This window comes from Camelus bactrianus, chromosome 18 (genome assembly GCF_048773025.1).
Source record: "Camelus bactrianus isolate YW-2024 breed Bactrian camel chromosome 18, ASM4877302v1, whole genome shotgun sequence".
NCBI classification, from domain to species: Eukaryota; Metazoa; Chordata; class Mammalia; order Artiodactyla; family Camelidae; genus Camelus; species Camelus bactrianus.
In genome coordinates this window covers 15,010,615-15,031,980 of record NC_133556.1, presented here as the reverse complement: position 1 = coordinate 15,031,980, position 21,366 = coordinate 15,010,615, and the positions used below count along the sequence as shown (strand labels likewise).

General features: G+C 41.4%; 1 protein-coding gene across 2 annotated transcripts in view; it reads right to left on the bottom strand.

Moving 5' to 3' along the window:
• XPO6 (exportin 6) overlaps window positions 1-21,366 on the bottom strand; it is a 96,366-nt gene that overhangs the window by 14,400 nt on the left and 60,600 nt on the right. For both annotated transcript variants that reach the window (XM_074346151.1, XM_074346152.1), the window contains exons 10-16: window positions 16,821-16,929; window positions 15,311-15,403; window positions 14,097-14,166; window positions 8,828-8,987; window positions 5,476-5,568; window positions 2,257-2,401; window positions 553-699 (exon numbers count right to left, since the gene is read on the bottom strand). In XM_074346151.1, the coding sequence (XP_074202252.1) occupies window positions 553-699; window positions 2,257-2,401; window positions 5,476-5,568; window positions 8,828-8,987; window positions 14,097-14,166; window positions 15,311-15,403; window positions 16,821-16,929 (817 nt within the window). The remainder of the gene's footprint in view (window positions 1-552; window positions 700-2,256; window positions 2,402-5,475; window positions 5,569-8,827; window positions 8,988-14,096; window positions 14,167-15,310; window positions 15,404-16,820; window positions 16,930-21,366) is intronic.

Genomic DNA, 21,366 nt, shown 5'->3' with positions numbered 1-21,366 from the left:
TTCAGACACCCTCCAAGAAGCTACTCAGAACAGGGCTGTTAAGAAAATCTCTCAGCGCCAGGTTAGAAGCAATACATTCATGTCCCAGGTGCTCAAGAGTAACCGCTTTAACTCCCTTCTGACCCCACCCGTTTTATTGTTTTTAAACTTCTAGCCTAAGCTTCCTGGAGGATTTTAGCAGAGTATATTTGTCTGGAGTGTCTCAACCTTAAGAAAATAAACATATAACAACAAAAGCAGACTGTTTTAAACCAAAAAGAATGCAGAGAGGATGCTCATAATACCAAACTCCCAGTTCTCAAAGCAGCACCACCTCGGTGCCTACTGGGAGGAACTTTTTATGTCTGAATCAGCACACTGACTGTGCTGGGGAGTGACAACAAGAGAGCACTGAGGCTGCATCAGTGCCACACATGTACAATGTCCATCTACGCTGGCACGGCCTGTAAGCTCTGAGGGCCAAAAAAAAAAAAAAAAAAAAAAAGCCAGACTCTTCTTCCTCAGCTTCCCTGAGTCTGAGCCACATGGCTCTGTGTAGCCCTGGGGCCTCACCTTATCGACAAGTCGCTGGGCAGAGGCATCGGTGATTCTGTTGAATAGTTTCTGTACTGCGGGGATGCTGATCAGAAAGACAGGTCGCACTGTGGTGGCCAGTGAGACTAGTAAGTGGCACGCGGATAACAACAGCTTGTCTTGGACCTGGAGAGGGAAGAGGGCATGTCAGCTCACACTACATTCCCTGTGAGACTAGTATTAGAAGCAGCTAAATGTGGTTCTCAGATGCCAAATTATACCACCTAAGCTCTGTCTCAAAGTTTTCCTTGGATGATGCCCAGCAACTAGGCATCCTCTTCTTTGCCACACCCATAACCCCTGCCCTCAAATCAGGATTACTATCTCCAGCTCCTCTGGCTCTTAGTCACTCGCATCTTCGAACTCAGTCACTCTTTAGCTCAAGAATCTACACTGGCTCCCTATCAGCTCTTAAATCACATGACAAACTCCTTGGCACATCATTCAAACAATTTGGTATTGTTCATCTCACTCCTCTTGCTCCAACCAAACCAAACTTGCTCCTCTCTCTCCACCCCCCCTTTCTGTACCCAATCAGACCCTACACGTCCTTCACCTCAACATGACAATCAAAACCTTGGTTCAAGTACCATTCTATTAGCAAAAGAGAAAACTCTTTGTAGACAAAAACTAACACTGGCAAGACTAGTGAAAACAGCACACCAAAGAGTCAGTGGCATGTAGAATTATTTAGGAAAAAAAATTACCATAATTTCCTAGAACCATAAAATATCCCTAACCTTTAACCTTATAATCCCACTTATTCTAAGAAAATTACCTAAAAGGATAAAGCTACAGTCACGAGTACACACATTTCAGAATTATTTGTAACGACTTTTTATCAAATGGAAGCAACTTAAAAGCCCATCAATGGATAAAGTTTGAAACACCCCCTCTCAGGATATCATAACTCATTTATAAATTACAAACACACCAAAAATTTATGGGAAACAATACACTGTTCTGTTAATAGTGGTACAAAATGCTACGTATGATTAAAACTACGAAAAGAAAAGAAAAACATCCTTCCATATGCTTTAGTAATATAAATTGGTGGTCTTCTTGGAGGACAACTTAATAAAATCTATCAAATTTTACATGACTATAACCTTTGACCCAGCAATTACACTTCCAGGAATCCATCCTACAAGGATGTACATACAAGGGTTTAATTTCCATCAATAGAAAAATTATCATACACCCCCACTACAGAATAGCACTGGACAATTTGAAAAACTAAAGCTGCTCTACATATAGAAAGGTCTCTGAGGCATATTGTTAAGCAAAAGAAGATACATTTCCAGCTATCTGCAAATTTTTACTTATATGTGTAAGCACAGAAAAAAGTCTGAAGAATATACAGTGAACTGCCAACAGTGTTCATCTTGGAAAGGAAAATGTTCTGGAGGAAGGGATTAAAGAGTATTATAACTTTTTTAGTCTGTACATTTGAACAATATTTTACTTCTTCACAATGAGCATTATTCATGTGGGACTTAGAGAACTGAAAAAAATTAGAGTTCACATTTATATATAAAGAGGAACATGAAATGACACACAGTTCTATCACAGCAGTAAGAATTCGACCTAATACTATATTTGAATTTTATAATAAAGTGGGTATGTGAACAGAAAGACAGACACAGAGTTATATAAAAGGTGTAGCCTTCGCTGTTTCAAGACCTTGGTGCTGATCAGAGGTGTGACTGCATCCATGGTGGTGGAGATGAGCGTAACAAACTGCTGCGTGTTCTGCCGGTGAGCCTCGCTGCAGTACTGCGCTAACCAGTGAGAGTAAGCCTGCAGAGCAGCCAGGGACTGAGCATGCCTGCGAAAGGAGAGGAGACGCAATTTTAAAGGTTATGGTCAAAATATATTAGTACTAAACTTGTTTCCACAGGAGGTAAGAATTCCATCCATCACATTTCCTATTCTAGGTCACACGTGAAAGCATGGAAACCATTTACTTGCTTGAATAGAACCTAAAAGTTAAAACTCATCATCTAAATATGCCACCATTGCCTGGAATACAGAAAGCAGTTGCCTATCAGATCTCATTCAATCTTTCTGTGACAAACAGTGAGTTCACCTGAGAGAATGGTAAATATTAAAAAAAAAAAACCAAAAAACAAAGACCTTAAGTGATAATGTATTGACTTGGGAACTAGTAAACATTTTACACCCATAAATACAGGTGAAGATGTAGAAAACTACCAGGAATTACAGCTTCAGAAATAAGCTTTGATAAGAGACTCTCAAGTTTAAGCTTCCATCACACCATGCAAATTATCTGGCTAGAGACGAAGTAGCGAAGACTATGTTTGGTTTCTGCCAATTTTGTACAGTACCACAGACATTAACAAAATATATAAAAGCTCATAATTCAAAGATAATAAATAATAAACCTTAAACAAAGTGAAGCAGCTGTCTCAGAGCTTACAAACACCAGACCTTCTAAAAACCTAAGTGGGTAATTTCTCCCTTTCCTGAAAAAATTACCAAGTAATCCGTGGAGTGGTAACTTTGAGACTATGTAAACATGCCGTTCCCAACAAACACCTGTTGAGGATCCTGCGTAAATCATTCTTGTCTTCGTGGTTGCAAACTGGTGAAAATTTTCTCTTTCTTTTTCTGTTTATTAGCTAAGTATTCCTCTGTAAAAAGAGCTTTCCCTCCCAGATCTTTTTTTTTTTTAATCATATGGATGCATGGATTCTTTATATTTAATATACTGTAACTCATTTTAAGGATCAAATTGTCAAGTTTGACCAGGAAAATTCCTTTCAAGCTAGCCTCTGGGTCCTTTTCGTATGTTGCCAACGTTCTTTACTGACTCACGATTCTTCAGGATCAACCTGCACCAGACTTGGAGCATTTCTCCAAGGAGCTCTGGTTCCCATTAGTGGAGAGTATATTTTAGAATACATAGGGCAAATTTAGAATTTACAGAGCAAACTGACCCCAAGTGCCTCGATATGATGCAAGAAGGACATATCATCAACCTGTGTAGTATTCTTGCTAAAAATGTTTAACTTCAGTGTAATACAGAGAAAAACAACTAGACAAATACAGATTTTTAAGATTCTCTTAAAAAAAAAAAATTAAGGTCCAGATCTCCGAAAAGTCACTTTCTCTTTCTCTCTCTCCACCTTACCCCTCCCAAACACACATAATTTGGGGAGCTGGCTCTAGATTACAGGAGATAAACATACCGTGTGTTTCACAATTAGTTATAACTTGGATCCACAAAATATATATCTATAGATACATCTGTAAAAATGACATTCCTGGGTCAACTGGGAAAACCTGAATATGGAATATATATACATATACTCTTTAAAATAAGAGATGACATAACTGTATCTATGAAAGTCTTGAGTGTTGATAATGGTATTATGGTTACATAGGAGAATGTTCCTAGGAGATACATGCTGAAGGATATAAAAATGCAGTGACATGTCTGCAATTTATTTTCAAACAGTTCACAAAAAAACATATGTGTGTGCACATGTATATACAGAGAGAAAGCACGGGGAAAAAAGCAGCAAATATTTATAACTGATGAATCTAGCTTGAGAGTATATGAGTATTCATTTATTTTTGCCCTAATCTATAGGTTTGAACTTTTTCAAGATAAGAAGTTAGACAAGAAAATAAGAAAATAGTTAAGTACTAATTACATTAAGGTAAGAAAATATAGATATTGGGAGTTTGAAATTCATAGTGACCAGGCAGTTATTTTGTATTTTATATTAAATAAAGTACCAAACATAAGGAGGAAGGCATCAAAGTCTGTCTTTGGGAATCTAAGAATTTCAGTCAACCTACCAAATTTATAGAGCTCCTTAAGGGTGAAAGGAGGAGCTCTAAAATGTGCAAGACATTGTGTTTATGAGGAAATTAGAGTGTCTTTCTTGGAAGAAGCTTTCTCTAAATTTTAAAAAGGAAAGCAATATTTTTTTAAAAAGAACAAAAAACCTTTAACCACCACAGTAAATAAGACTCTATTATTTCTAGAACAGGGGTCAGAGACTTATTCTGCAGAAACTAAAGCATAAATATTTTAGCTTTGCCAGGCCATCCACTCTCTGTCTCAACTATTCAACTCTGCCACTGTAGTGCAAAAGCAGCCACAGATGATATGTAAATGAATGGGCATGGCTGTGTTCCAATAAATCATCATTTACAAAAGCTCAGTGGGCTGATTTGGCACAGGCCATAGTTTGCCAACTCTTGCTCTAGAGCAAGCCTTCTGGGCAGTGTGATCTCTGCGATATGGCCCCATCTCTAGTCCCCATTCCTCTATCCCTTCTATATGTCACTTTCCTAATGGCTTCCCACTATCTCTGAAGTTTCTTAAAGTGTGGTCCCTGGATATCCTGCTTCAAAATCACTTGAGGTTCTTATTCAATATGCAAATACCCAAGCCTTATGCCATTCTGCTAGTACCACAATCTCTGAGGGAATATGTTCCTCAAGCAATTCTTCTGCACCCTACAGTTTCAGTCACTGGTCTACAGGGTAAGATTCATGGCATTCAAGGTGAAACACCTTCATCCTAAAATGCCCATCCAGCCTCGACTCTCACCACAGAAACTGCTCACCACCTCCCTAACCATGGGACTCTATAGCATGTCTGTGTCTTGGTTTGTGCTGTTCTTTCCTCCTGAAATGCCTGCTCCACATACCCTCTGCTCCTAGCTCTCATCTGATGAATTCCACTTACTCCAACCAACACCTGCCCCAGATATAATCAAACAAACTTCTCCCTTTCTAAGTTTGGAGGTAGGAGTTTTTTTTCTTTTCACGGCAGCCACTACAGTTCCTTTTTCATCTCTAAAATTATCTGGGGCCAGAGGACAGAGTCTTTCTGAGAACACACAGATGGAGAACTATACTTACACATCAATGAGATCAGGCTTCAATACTGATGGCACGGCAGTCTCAATGTTGTACAATTTTATCTGAGATCCATACAAAGTGACTTTAACCAACCTGTCGGCAAGGAAGCAGGTAAGAAAAAACATTCAGCTCACGGACTAAAACAGACAAAATGGACAAGGTACCAGCAAAGGTCTTGAGGATAGACTTTTTTCATTCAGTAAAGAATCAAGACCAGGTCTTCAATTTTATCCCAAAGATATAATCTGAGATGTACATATAGATTTATATATAAAGCTTCATTCACTTAGAGTCCCCCAAAATTTTGAAAACAATATAAATATCCAACGCAGAGAACATAATATAATGTAATATAATATATACAATAAAAATGATTAGGATGGAAAATTTTATGCTATGTGTACTTTTACTACATTAAAAAAATTGGGAAGAAAGTATATGTTTCAGGTGGATGGACATACGATAAACAAAATACAGCAAAATGTTCACTGTAGAATCTAGGTGATGGGTATATGGATATCCCCTATATAATTTTTTTTAACTTTCTGAAGATCTGAAAATGTTCATGATAAAACATTGGGAGCGGGAGGCACATAGAAGTTTCTAAAATAGATTAAAGTATTTTTCACTTCAAGCACAATTCTTTAAGAAGCAAGTTACTGAGCCCACTGGTTGCCCAAGGGCTCACTATACACAAATGAACATTAAATACAATAATTAACAGCCAGCTCTGCTGGAAATGGGAAATGCCTCTTTCATTAGAGACAGACGTTCCTTTCTGAGTCGAGGTTAAAAAACAACAACTGGCGAGTGGCTAAGTTTTATCTGTCCCTACTCTGTAAGGAATCCTGGGAGCAGGTCTGCGAGGGACACAGGGAAGACAGGGTGTGTTTCTCGCCCTCAATTCAGCAGTGCAGAGGGTCCCAAACTTCACTGAGCATAAGAATCAACTGGGGAACTTGTTACAGATGCAGCTCACTGGTCCTGCCCACAGACTGACTCGTAGCTGTGGGGAGAGGTCTGGAAATCTGCATCTTTGAGAAGCATCCAGGGGACCCTGATGCATGTGGCGCATATTCTGAAGAATGCTCCTCCCTGAGGAGGGAAGAAAGCAGGACTCTAATAGAAAACCACAAGCTTGAGCCACAACTTATTCAGGGTTAGGGAGCAGTCAGAAAGGCATTTCCAGTCAGCCAAGGAAGTAAGGGTAAAAGAGCCAAGAATTCTCAATCTGAAGTCCTAGGAAGGGGGGTGTAGTGGTAATAATTAGGCATCAAAACAACTACTATCAGTAATACACCAATGTGCACTCCGTATTTAATTTTTTAAACTGTTCTACATTCTTTACATCCATGCTGTTGAGTGTACAGTTCAGGAACATTAAATATATCCATAATGGGGTGTAGCAGAGCATAGGCTGAGCATGCATGAGGTCCTAGGTTCAATCCCCAATACCTCTATTAACAAATAAAAATAAGTAAAATAAAATCTTTAAAAATATATATATGTATTCATAATGTGCAGCCACCCCCATCATCCATCTCCATTACTCTTTCATCTTGTAAAACTGAAACTCTATATCCATTAAATAACAACTCTCCGTACCTCCTCCCACCCCAGTCCCTGGCAACCCCCACTCTGCTTTCTGTCTATGATTTTGACTACTCTAAGTACCTCACGTAAGTGAAATCATAGTTTGGGACTTTACATTGTGTTTTTACATTCAGTAGCATTCGCTAATGTTGTTCTACACTAAAAATGAACTTCTAAATGTGTCTTTTAATATTTCTATGTTTTTAATATTAGCTGTATTTTACGTAACCTATAAGTGAAAACACTACTAATCATAATGGCTATTAAGATCACGTAGCCTTAACAAGGAGGCTTCTCTCCTGCTTTATTCTAAATGAAGACAAGATAGCAAAGTATCTTTTAAGTACTGAATCTGTAAACTAAGCAGTGCAGAAACATGTACATATAAGGACTTATAAAATAAAAATTCAGGATCTCTAATCAGTCATCTCACTATGAAGTTGAGCTATCTGATGAATATAATACATTGCTTATGTTTAAATTTTAAAAATATGACAGAAAGACATGTTCTATTTCTACTATCAGTGGAAACAGGCCTAGGGCAAGAAGAGGAAAAAGGACTCTGGAAGTAGACGCTCTGTGGTTTGGAAAGAGCGTAGCATTTGGTCTCAGGAAACTGGTTACAGTCCACGTGCTCCCTTCTCATGAACTGTGTGACTGAGGCAAGGCACTCATCTTCTCTGGGCTATAGTCCACTCAGATGAAATGACAATACCTGGCCATCAAAGTACAGAATGAAAGAAAATGTACAAAACTACTTTGAAAACTTCCTGCTACTGTATGCTGCTTTTATTATTAATATTAATCTGACTTTTTAAGATTTATTTAAAATTCTTAGTTATCTTTGCTTTTAAGTTAGGACTAATGAAAAATCTGGTATGCAAGTACTTAGGCTTGGGGCCTAGTTCCCCATCATGTGTTACCAAGGATACAGCTACTAGGCCAGTGAAATCATCAGGTGTCTCAAATTTGAGCTGGACCCACGCCCACCCAGTTTTGAGCTAATCAAATCACTGGTTACCTTGAAGTGATCTGACCCTCCTGTCATTTATATTTTGAGCAAATGACTTTTTAAGTGTATGTGTTCATGAGAAGGGAGGGGGAGGACTAGGCAGTATGCAATGACCCTCAACAAAGGCAGCCATGAACCCTGTGAAGGAGTCTCAAGGAAAAAGTAATAAAAGGAGCTCAGTGGTGGGAAGGTCGGGAACCACCCCTCAAGGTCAGACCTGGAGGCTGCCCAGCTCCAATTCCTGAGGACCCTAAGAGGACTAGGAAAACCAATCCCCTTCTAATAGGACTGGAAAAGGCCCCCCTCTGGCATTCAGCTGCCTACTCGGATAGCGCCTACTGCTTACTTGTTTGTCCTTTTACTGACAGGGCTTTCCTAACGCCTCTTTATCCTATGAGCAAAGACCTAAGACTGACCTCATTCGTTCCTTCCAAGGTTAATCCTGTCTTCACACCTATATATATATATATATGTAAGATCTCCCATGAAATAACAGCTTAGATTTATTACCTGCTACACGCGAGGCACCATGCTCACTGCCTTACCTCATTTAATTCTCAAATAAGCCCACAGGATATGACGTCTACGCCACTGCACAGACGAGGGGCCTGAAGTTCAGAGAGGGTAAGTGACTGCTCCCTATTCCCTTGTATGCGGCAGAGCCTCCATTCACCTGGCACCAGAGCAGAAGCGGCCTGGCAAGACGCCGTCCCTCACATAAGTAAGGACAATTGAGCTCCAACCCACCTCTCCACCACGGTGAGGGCATCGTTGAAGCGCGCGGCAAACACGTCCCCGATGAAGTACTCAGCCAGGCGGCCCGCAGCCTGCAGGAGGGAACTTAGGTCTCGCAGCGAGCAGTGCAGGCGCCGGCAGTCGTTCTCCGCCGTGATGTTCAACCTGTGACCTGGAACAAAGCACCTCAGAAGGTTTTCCACAGGAAGAACACGCTGTAGTTACCACTACAGATAACAGCTCATCCAGGCAAGCAACATTTAGCAAAAACAATTTTTGAAATACAGCAACCCACAGACTGCTGCCCAGTAACTGAGCAGGGAAACTGGCTGATCTCCAGCCAGACCCACATGTATCCCGAGGCCAGAGGGAGAGACAGATAGATAGGAGGGAGAGGGACAGATGGCCTGGGGCATGCTCACATGGACCAATCTGATCCATGAGCGGATTCCTCTTGACCCTGTGAGGTAAAACACCGCCAATTTTACATATAAGGAAATGCACCCAGGGAGGCCTAGTAACTTGCCCAATGTGGGTCATATTTTCGGAGCAGAGTTGGTTTCCTAAGTTAAGCCTATGTGACTCCAAATCTGCTGGCCTTCTGCACACAGACTCATTTCACAGAAGTGAAACCTCCATGGGCTCAAAGGTCGGGCTCATCCCTGTTCAAAGCACTGGGTGTACTCAGCACTCCACCTCAGAAGGTTTGTAGATCACACCGTATGGAACAAAGGCACAGGACTTGGATTCAGGAGACACAAGTTCCCTGTCACTTGCAGGCTCTGTACCTCAGGGAGCCCTTCTAAAGCTCCTCTATAAGTTTCCTCATCTTTAAAATGGAAACAACCACTACTACCTAATTCGCTACAGTAAGGGCTGAGTTAGAATGCGTAAAGAACCCTGTAAACTGTAGAGCATTATTCATTGTTCATAATGAGTAACAAAAAGCTAGTGATTTCTAAGGCCTGAAACTTTCCTTCAACATAATGTCTTCAAGCTGAGCAAGGAGGAGGCAAAGGTGAAGAACAAAAACATCCTCAATTCAGCCACCTCCTTGCCCTTTGGACCCTTCTCCCCACAAAGGTCCACAAAAGACAGTAAGGACTGCCAAGCTAGAACACCAAGTCCCACTTCTGCATCCAGGAGGAGGAAGGGACAGGCAGTTGAGAGTAAGATCCCTCCGGCCAAAGGGGGAAAGCCTGACCTCCCCAGCCTCAAGTCCAGGTCTCTGTGACTTCACCTCTTCCTACAATTCCACTCTACCATCTGGACCCACTGATAAACCCCGGTGCCTTGTCTCTGCACAAGCTGGTGTCCCTGCCTGGACTCCCCACTTCACCCTCTGGCCACTCATACCTCGCACACTCTCACATATCCTGCAAACTCACCGAAGTATCAGCTTCCCTCCCCTCCTCCATCCCTCCAGGCAACCTTGTGCACACAGAGAAAAACTACTGATTTACAAATTTGTCTCCTCACTGACTATGAACTCCTCCGTGGTGAGGGGGCTATGCCCAGCACAGCACCTGGGACACAATGAGTGACCACATGTATCAATGAATTCGATACAAAAGAACAGAGCAAGCTAGAGCAGGAGAGGGAAACTTAGGGGGCTGAATTTCCTCCTACTGCCCTTGGGAATATTCACTTTACTATTTAAAGGTGAATATGGACAATCAACACGGGTGGAGAAGAAAAAGGAAGGCTGACACCTACGAAAGTGGTGGATGAGGTAGCAAGTTCAGTGCTCAGTTCCTATACCAACTTCCAAGGTGAAGCTGGAACAGAGCCTGTGACAGCCCTGAAGGGGGGGAAAGGAGCCTGAAAAAGGGGATACTTTGGCCAGGACATTGTTACAGAGGGTCACACCCCAAGGAGCAGGAGAACAAAAGGAAAGGGCAACTGAAGGAGACAGCCAGGAACAAAGCCTGTCCCCTGACCCCATCCCCCCACACCACATGGAGAGCAGAATCTCAGTGCAGAAAACACCCAGTGGGATTCTCAGCCTGCAGGCAGCCCTGCCAAGGCCACTGGGTGGGCATCTAGGGAGGGTGGGCCAGCTCCTCTAGTCAGAGCAAGAGGGTGACCACCCCATACCGCCAGCCAGATGAACTCACAGAATACACAGAACCAAGAAGTGGTTTTGGCCATGCAGGTCATATGAGAGAACGATGCCTCTCTCCTCTTCCAGTTAACAAAAGTTCCACAAGTATACACCTTTCCAAATGTCAAGGATTTTCAGTTACTGCTATGTAACCAAAGCCCAGGGTAAACTAAAACCTGCTGGTCCAGCTGTTTGCACTCCAACCAAGCCTTCGGGCTCTGCGGGAAAGAAACCCTTAAGAAAAATATACCCTGGAACTGGATGTGGAACAGGCTTCAAAAAGAGATGAGGTCAGCTTTTCTTTCAAAGAGCAATGTGCACAGGTTTTCAATCAGCATCAGTAACCCCTCGCTCTCCCTGCATGCACCCATCTTCACTGTCCACTCCATCTCCCACCGAGCTCTACCCTGATGACTAGTTTTCAACTTATTCACTGTTCTTATATCTAGAACTAGGCACCCCTAGGTGCAACCAAAGAACTAGTTTCTTAACTACTTTAAGCATGAAGGGAAACACTGTGTTTCTCTTTTAAAAACTATACCAAAACACCACCCTAAATCAGGTTTCCCTAATAGATGATCATTAGACAGCTTAAAAGTCATCCTGAACAGGCCTGCCCCTCTTCCCCTGCATCTACACACACACATCTGATACATGCTTTCCTCACTTTCTCACCTGGCCCTTCAGCCTCTTCCTGGACACCTCAACTGACCACTAGAGCCCAGCACCTCTTCCATCTTTGAACAGCTTGGTCAAAAGCACAGAAGAAATCTTTGTCTCCCTATAATTCCTCTTCATTATCCCTGGTTCCGCCCCTTGAGGGCAGAACAAAGAATAAGCCTAAGCCTGTGGCCACATGACAGTCTTGGGGAGATGTGGAGACAAGGGTCGCATTTGTGCAAATCTCCTCTTGGCTGAAATACACCTCTAGTAAGGACACAAGCAGCACAACAACCGATAAAAGGATTTCTCAAACCACAACCAGTGGGAAAGACAGGGAGCAAAGGACGACTCCCAGTGGCAGGAGAGGCACAGCCACAATGTGCTCTGCCCTGGGCTTTACTGAGGAAGTGGAAGCAGGACGATCAACAATCACAAAGCTAAGACTCTCATCTCATCTCAGGCTCCAGAGGAGACCCAAGAACTCAAGCTGGCCAGAGGGTAAATGCGACTGAGAGGAACAGGCCATAACCCACCAGGGGAAAAGGCAATGTGGTTTCTGGGAAGAGGCAGTAAGGCTGACTAACATAGCATGGAGGTTATGTGAGGGGTAAATGGTCATGGGAACCAAGGAACAAAACGTTTTCAGAGTTTCCATTTTTTAATAGCCTTTGCATTGGAAACTTGGCTTTTGCTTTGTCATGGATAAGAGAGCTCAGTTTAAAACAGGAAATAAGTATTTCTCTGGCTGGAGAGGTTTTGCCACTGGAGTATATGCACCAAGGATCGGTGCTAGGGATGAAATTTAGAAACGACCGGGAAGAACCAAGCGCACTGTGAAAATGCCAGTAAATGCGCCTCAGTGAGCACAGGTTTACGCGATATTTCACTTAGGGAAAAATAAATTAGACTATCCTTCTCACTTGAGAAGCTCTAAGTTATCAGCTATGTCTCAGAAAAAGAACTTAAGGGTCACTACAGATTTTCACCTAAAGACAGACTCAACAAAATATAAAAAAGTAAGCTACTAACACTGAAAAGGAAGTTTAGGGGGCAATTTTGGGGGAAAGGAATACATGCTCAATTTTTTAATTAAGATCAAGAACAATGTCTTTAGGGCCTTTAGGATCAAGAGGGACAGACCACCACAGTACGATTTTTCCCAAGAATGGATTCTGGAGACATTTGTAGCATTTGTACACAGTCAAATGACCTCCATTAATGTTGACAGCATATTTACAGGCATGTTTGCTTTGAAAAGTGGTCTTTCTAAAGTTCTGCATGAGCTGTTCCTACCCTATCTACACAACCAGGCCTGTAGTTGGGGCATGCCAAGTCCCGTCAACCTCCTGGGGCCCAGTGGATTATTTAGGAGCTATTATAGTCATGGAAACAAGCTGTCACAGGCCACCAAGAAGGGCAGCCTCAGAAAGAGCCTCCCGGGGAGGCTCTGCCACAAATAGCAAGCCCATCCAGACGATAGGCTGCACCCTGTGCAGCTCTGTGCCAGGCTGAAACAACAGAGTTACACAACAGAGGAACCACAGGCCAGGGCCAGGCACAACTCCTGTAAGGAAAATTGAGTAAAAGAGTGGTGTGAAACGACTGTGTGTGCGTGCAGGACAGGTGTGTGTGTGCAAGCACAATGTTAAGTTTCTGGTATTTTCAGCTGGCAGAATGAATGTCAGATTTTGGTTAACTGAACTTTTTAATCATCCCCTATTATACTGGGGATGAGATCTCAGGAATAGCTAGCACTAACAGCTATGTGAGTTTCGGTAAACTAACATCTCTGAAAATCAATTTCTTCTTCTGTAAAACAGGGTAACTACTATTAGCACTTACACCTCACAGGACAGTTCAGAGAACTAAATTAAGATATCATAAGCGAATAATACAGTACCTGGTATGTAATGAGTATTCTACAAATAGAAGTTATTGTTGTTATTATTAGCAAAATAACCAAAAATACTAACCCTAAACCCCAAGCTGGTGAAACCTGCAAACAACAAGCCAAAGCCTTTCCAACCCGCTACAGTCAGAGCCTCCCAGGGCCATTTACACAGGAGAGCTAACAATCCCTAGGATCAGCTCCCTGAGTCCTGAGTGGCTCCTATGTTCTCCTGATTCTAAAAGCCAGAAGAATACATCGCAGGAAAGTCCAAGGCCAATTTTTTCTTGCTAGTTTAAAAGACAGAGAAATATTCTAATTTCTAGGGTTTTAAAAAAAAAAAGTCTTTCCTCTTTGCTCCAAATTAGATTCTTTTCTTTCACTGAAACACCTCTTTAGAATATACTGTCTCAGCCCCATCTTTTACCTCCCCCACAGCTCCCTTTTATCATGTTTTTTGGGTTTTTCTGTTTTTTTAATTTTCTCTGTTTAGAAACGGAGGGAGATGGAGCCGCGGGGAAGGGGCAGTGGAGAAATGGTGTTCTGACAACAAAGAAGGCAGTAATTAAATATTAGTCCACTTTTTTCTGAATGTTGGTTAAATTAGAAAATAAAAGCCAGTTTACCTGACCCTGAAGTAACTATAAACTGCTGTAACCCCAGATAAACTTCTAAATTGTCCTGAAGAACTGGGAACTGAAAACAAAGAAACAAAGATTAAAAAAAAAAAACCAAAAAACCAAAAATGTGAATTGTAATAGCATTTCAACATTAAAAGAAGTACCTATGGCGGGGGGCAGGAGGGGAGCAGGACAAAAAACTTTTCTCTGGGAACCTCTACACGTAGCTAAGAGCTTTCGGTGCCTCCCACCCCCAACAATTTCTACAATTGAAAACATCAGTTAATATCTGGATTAAGAAAGAAAATAACATATCAGCCTGATACTCTTTTTCTAAACAAAGCACTGGATGCCTGGTATGATTATTATCACTATTATGTTCCTAAAAAAGGACATCAAGCCCCCAAATGATCTACATCTTCTAGAGCTCTGAGACAGGGCCTACCTCCCTTCAAGTCCAAGGGAGACCCTGCCCTTGAAAGAAGCAGCAGATACGCCTTATTAAAGTGCATGGCACAGTGAAAAGACAGCCAAATTATCTGCAAGTCAGTGTGCCTTACTCATTTAGCAGACAGGACCTTCATAACCAGAGCTGTATCCTTCTTTCTAAAGCTACTAACTCACCATGAAGATAAAATTAAGCCTTTAATATGACAGAAAGGCAGATGGCAAAATAAAATGGCACTCTCCGTAAAAGAACACAAGATGCAGCTGGACTATGCAATGCAAAGCTGGCTCCAATAAGTCATCTTGCCTTTGAAGGAGAGATGGACTTAATGAAATCACCTCAAATAACAAGTATCACTTAGTGAATGAAATCAATCCTTGTGACTAAAGGTGCTTGCACATAAACGTAAGAGTGCCCAGCAATTTGCCAAGAGTAAGCTTTCTAAAGGCTAGCTTTCCAGCAACGTAATTTTTATAGGTAAATTTTCTACTTGGCTTGGCCACTTATGAGCTACTGATGAAAGCATGAAGGCATTAGTACACATTATATCCAAGAGTTTAGGAAAGAAAAGCAGGGCTTCTAAAAGTTGATTTTAAAATATTTTGGGAAAATGTTAACATTCGTTAAATTTGAGGATCAGTTATGGTAAGTACTATTCTCTGTTTAAAATATATGTATTTTATAATACTGGTGAGCAAAAAAAGCCTTACTACTCATGCTATATGCAGGGAAACAATTAGGCTCTTCGTTCCCCTCCAAATGGTTGAGTTACCAGTGTTGAGAAGGCGTGTGTGGGAAGGAGCTCCATCACTTTGGCCACTACCTCCAAGCTCTGGCGTAAGTACCGCTGCCACTCTGTTTGCTGCTGCAGGGGAAACACAGAGGGATCAGCTTTCCCAGGCAGGCACAGTCTCTTCATCTTCCCTGCCAATCTGTCCTCAACCTCAAGTCCACCCTTAGACATAAATATTCTGAATAGCAAATAATGCAACCAGGTTATTTGGTACTTTAAAAAGGCCAAGCTAAAAAAATTGTTTAATCCAATGAATTAATTTCATAAGAAGTTATTTCCTCAAAAAGCAAATGATCCCATAGAATGACCTTCTTTTCTCCCTATTGTCACAAGAATGAGAGATTTAAAAAGCCACCTGTGAAATGCTCGAGTCCTCTTTACGTCATCCCAGCTATAGGGATTGGTCATTCATTACTTTGTGAGACAGCCCATTACTAAGCTGGAGAAAGCAAAACCGACCACACCAGCGCCGCGCAAAGCAAGGTCTATGGACAGGCAGCGTCAGCGTCTCCTGGGGGTTTGCCGGAAATGCACGCTCTGTGGCTGCGCCCCAGACCTCCTGAATCAAAGTCTGTTTAACAAGGTCTTCTAGTGATTCTTATCCATGCTAAAATATGAGATTCGCTGGCCTATATCAGACAGTTAACAGGAAGTGAAGCCAAAGTTTACCCAGCTCCTACTACCCACCAGGCACAGAGCCAGTATACCCACATGTATTACCTTCACATAACTGTCAACACAGGTCAGCCAGATATATCCTTCCCCTTTTAGGAGCTGAGGAAATTAAAGCTCAGAGAAATTCAGTGACCAGATCTCCATCTCCCAAGGTTGCAGAGATTCAAACCTGGCCATCTGGTTCCAAGTACAAGGCTATTTCTAACGCAAGTATGGCTGCCCTCAAGGTCTTGATCATGCCACAATCACTGTTATTTTAAGAGCCATAGCAGCAACTTGAAAATTTTTAAATGCAGGGTGGTTAAGGGACACTGGGTTGTGTCCTTATAAGACATTTTCCTTACCAGTGTTGAGCACACCAGCATCAATAAATTCAAGATTAATTTTAAGAGATATCAGTTTACAAAATACAGTCAAAAAAGACTTCCTTTCATTCTAGCCTTATCATTTAAATATCTCTTTTAACCAATTCCACCAGCATCCAGCTAACTTTTATTTGTTGCCAGTCTGGGTGCAAGGCAGGAGAAATAGGAGGGATCCAGAGCTCTTACTAAACCATTTTTCACTGTACATATGGTTTCTCTATTTATATCTCTGGTCTATATAGGTAAATGCCTGCAAAACTTCTTTTCTTAAAACAGTGAATGAACCCAAGGAAACCAGTAGGATATACATTTCAAGTGCATAACTCAAACTTTAAGACTACTCTGGCTTAAAAACAGTCTCCAGAGCAAAGAGCTACAGGTTCCAAGTCTCCATTTCATTCACACCACAGCATGGCAATGACTAAGGTCAATCAGGGGGTGCTGCTTACATCGTCATCCAGAGTCTCGTCATCCAACTCCTCCAGCTGGGCCTGGTTGTATCTGAACTGGATTCGATTCAGCACCTCCGTGAGCAAGAGGACTAAAGCATCTTCGTACCTATGCGGCAGAGAGAAATGCAACATCAGGTGAGAACAGGCTTTTAGCCTAGGATTTCAAAAAGGCCTCTGCACTATGAAGGGAATGGTGTCTGTGTCGGATTACCATGCACGAGAAGCATCTAAACTAAACTTAGTTTATGGGATGGCAAGTGAGAGTAGAACAGTAGCAGGGGTGTTTATTTATTTAGTTATGTTCTAGGCACCTTCTTGATGGATTGACCATTTTATCATTATCCAATGTCCCTCTCTGGCTCTGGTAGCAATTTTTGTCTTAAAATCTATTAGTACAGCTATGCTAGCTCTCCTTTGGTTATTGTTTGCATGGAATATCTTTTTCTATCTTTTCACTTTAAACATACCTGTGTCTTTACAATTCAAATGAGTCTCTTGTAAAAAAAAAAAAAAATCCAACTACCTGTTGTATAATCCATTCTACCAATCTCTGCTTTTTAACTGCAGAAGTTAATCTTTTATACTTAAGGTAATTACTGATAAGGAAGGACTTACTTCTGCCATTTTGCTATTTGTTTTCTCTGTCATACTTTTTATTCCTCAATTTCTCCAGTACTGTCCCCTAGTGTGTTAAACAGATATTTTCTAGTGCACTATTTTAATTCCCTTGCCGTTTTATCATATTTTTTAAAGCTTTCTTCTCAGTGGTTGCCCTAGGATTATAAGTACTATATATGAGTATCAATTTAATGATTCAGTCCTTTTAACAACTGTGAGAAGTAGGTGGTATTATCGGTATTTTTCTGATGAGGAAACCACAGTTAACAGCAGTCAAATACATTGCCTAAGGTCACGAAGCTAGGGCTCCCTAACGCAACATCTCATGTTCTTCTCTCTACACATAAACCACCAACAGGCTTTGTGCCTGCTCCACCCACTCCCCAAAACTTAAAACTTCAGTCAACCTTTAAGAACACATAAAACCTAAAAGAAGAGATGGGAAAAGCCTAGGGAAACCCTGACCCTTTGATGTATGTCTAAGAATAATTTCTCAAAAAAACATTTTGAGCCTAAGGCTTGGATACTTCCTACACATAGTAAGAAGCTAACTCAGAAGACACCAAAGTTATATGTAACACTACCACAAGGGCCAACACACCACTAATTTCCAAGAACAAATCATGGAGCCTAAATGTATGCCTGTCCTGAAATGTTTCTAAGAGAAGTTCAGGGCTGCTCTCACTCACAAGCAAACCACCCACGCTGGTTATTCAGCTCTCAGCACCAGTCCACTCTCCACACTTTGTGACATGGGGCTGAGACTACATAAAACACATTTCTCCTCTATCTGTTTGGCTCTGTCAACGGGGCACTGGAGGAAAACCAGAAGGCAGAAGGAGGGCTGAAGGGACTCCATTCTTCCTGTGGGCTTGCTGTCCTGACAGTGTTACCTCAATGTCACCTGGCAGTAATAACTGGTTCCAGTTTCCAGCTTCCATATTCCCCAAATCAGACTCATCATGCACTCTCAGAGGTGCAAGCAGCAGCCAGGTTACATCGTGTCTTCAAAGAAATAAATCCCAGCTCCCTGGGACCCCTCCTCTGAGCTCCTGTGGCAGCTGGTGACCTCTCCTCAGAGATCTGAGCTCTAGCTGCATGGGGGCCGTCCCTCTGATAGCCTACATTTTAATGATCCCAACACCTCTTTCCTTTGCACCCCTAGCCCTAGGGGTGGAGCTGCTTCCTCTAGTTATCATCTGTGTTGTCTCAGTGTTCCCTTTTTGCTTTCCACTCCTCTAAAACCTTTTTAATCAACTTCCTACACTGAATTCTTAAAATAATGAAATGTGGTTCTATTTTCCTAACAGGACTCAAATAAACTACCTAATCTTATATATGTGAGTAGCAGGACAATAAGGTAATGAAAACTAAAAGGTATCCAATGCCAAGATCAAATACAGTCCACCTAGTCTAAGAGCGATAATCCCTGTGATGAGACTGTAGAAACTACTTAAAAATCCTCCTGAACTGTCTCACTTCAGAGCTGGGTGGGCACAAGAGCTCATTTCTTCATTAGAGACAAACATTGTCCATCCCTCCCCTCAAAATGAGTCACTCAGTGTTTTACAAACAACTTAACAACCTAGACAAGATATTAGCAACTGAGCATGACAGCCCAGAGAAGAATGCTGGCAGAGAAAATCACCAATAAAATAGGTAACATCTGTGGGTAGAACTGCTGACAGACTCAAAATTTCACTTCGGTAAACTGCAGAGAAAGGTAAGATTTAACACGTAAGCCTAGAACTTATATTTGTCATTTTGTCATTTCCCTACCCAATAATCCATCCTTCCCTTCTTCCCTGGTAAGAGAACACTAGGCATCGAGGCCAACTGAAAGACCGCATTTCCCAGCCTCCCTGCAGACAGAGGTGGCCAAGGACATAGAAGAAGTCATTAGGTGGGGCCTCTGGGAAAGCTTCTTTTGTCCAACCTCTTCCCTTTATTCCTGCCACCTGAATCATGAGTGTGATGTCTACAGGTTCAGCATCCATTTTTGACCATAAGGCAACAAGGAAGCCACGACTAAAGTTGGTAAAACAAACAGGTAAAGAGATCCAAAATATTAGCTGACATACAAAGAGTAAGGAGACACTGACCATTTGTGGAGGGAAGGACAGTCAACAGATTGTCACAGATGACAGATGTTAGAATTATCGAGGATTTTTAAAGCAGCTATTGTAACCATTCTCCATGAGGTTCTTCAGATGGAAGGTGTTACAGACTGAACTGTGTCCACTCAAAAAGCAAAGCTGGTTGAAGCCCTAATTCTCAGTGCGACTGCATTAAGAGATAAGGCCTATGAAAGGCAATAAAAGTTAAGTGAGACCATAAGGGTGGGACCTTAATCCAACAGGACTAGTGCCCTTATATGACGAGGAGGAGACAAGGAGGGTGCGAGTGTGCTCACTGTCTCTCTCCCCCTCCCCATGCATGTACAGAAAAGTGGCCACGTGAGGACAGAGAAGACAGTGTCTGCGAGTCAGGAAGAGAGCCCTCATCAGAAACTGAATCTAACAACACCCTCCCTGATCCCTGACTTCCAGTCTCCAGAAGTATGAGAAAATAAATTTGTGTTGTTTAAGCCACCCAACCAGTGTATTTTATTATGGCAATCCAAGCTGATTAATACAGAAGGCAAATGATAATGAGAAAGAAACCTGGAACTTCAAGAATGAAGGGAAAAAGCAAGGGAACTGACAAATGTCTGGGTAAAAACAATAGATTGTTTTTCTATTGTTTCTCTTAAGATCTTTAAAATATGAAGCTGGATGAAAGCAAAAATAGAACATTGTATGGGGGGGTTTTCAATGTGCATAGATATAAAATATATAACCTCAATATAGAGAAGGGAGGGCAAAAGGATCTATCTGGTGGTAAGGCTTCTACATTCCACTTGAAGTGCTATTCAGTTAACTTGAAAAGTTAAATATATATGTATTTTAATACCCAGAGCAATCATTTAAAAAAAAACGCATGAAGAGATACAGTCAAACATTCAATAGACACTGAAAAGGCAAACTAAATTTGTATGAAACTAACAAGAGTCTCAAAATAAGTGAAGCAAAAACTGACAGAACTGAAAGAAGATATAGATGAATCCACAATTATACTTTGGAGAGTTCACCTGTCTCTTGGTAATGGGTACAACAAACTGGATAAAGACCACATGTAGAATACTATCAACCAACCTGACAGAACAGACATACCTGGAACACTCCACTCAGCAACAGCAGGATGCACAGCCCTTTCCAGTGCACAATGAACAACAACCAAGAACACTAGGTCATAAAACAAACCTTAACAAATTGAAAAGAACTGAAATCACACAAAATATGCTTGCAGATCATAATAAACTAGAAAATAGTTAACAAGAAAACATGGAAAATGCCCAAAGATTTAGAAATTAAACAACAGAGTGGAAATATCAAGAGAAATTACAAAATATTTTAAACTGAATGAAAAGGAAAATACAACATATTAAAATTTGATAAATAAACCTAAAGCAGTGCTCAGAGGGAAATCTACAGCATTAAAATGCTTAAATATAGAATGGAGATAACCTATAGACCTGTGCAGCTCAAGCCACAAATGTGACTTCAAAAGCACCCCAACTTCTTCTGAGAAATAACTAAAATTATATATATGTTAAGGCAACTACAGAAGAGGTGCTTAGTAAATACATGATGATTTAAAGAACAAACAAATGAATAAAAACACAGGCAATAAAGAGACAAAATTCCAAGTCAGGTAAGTACAAAGGACTGAAGCACAATCCTGGATAGCTTTTTCAACTCAGTGAAATAACTAAGATCTTGCTCTCTGGGGCAAGTCAACAGCATGAATTTCTCTTAGCAGGAGCTAGAATGCTACTGGAGCCCTGATATAAACCTCGTTAGTACCTTTTACTAATTGCATGAAA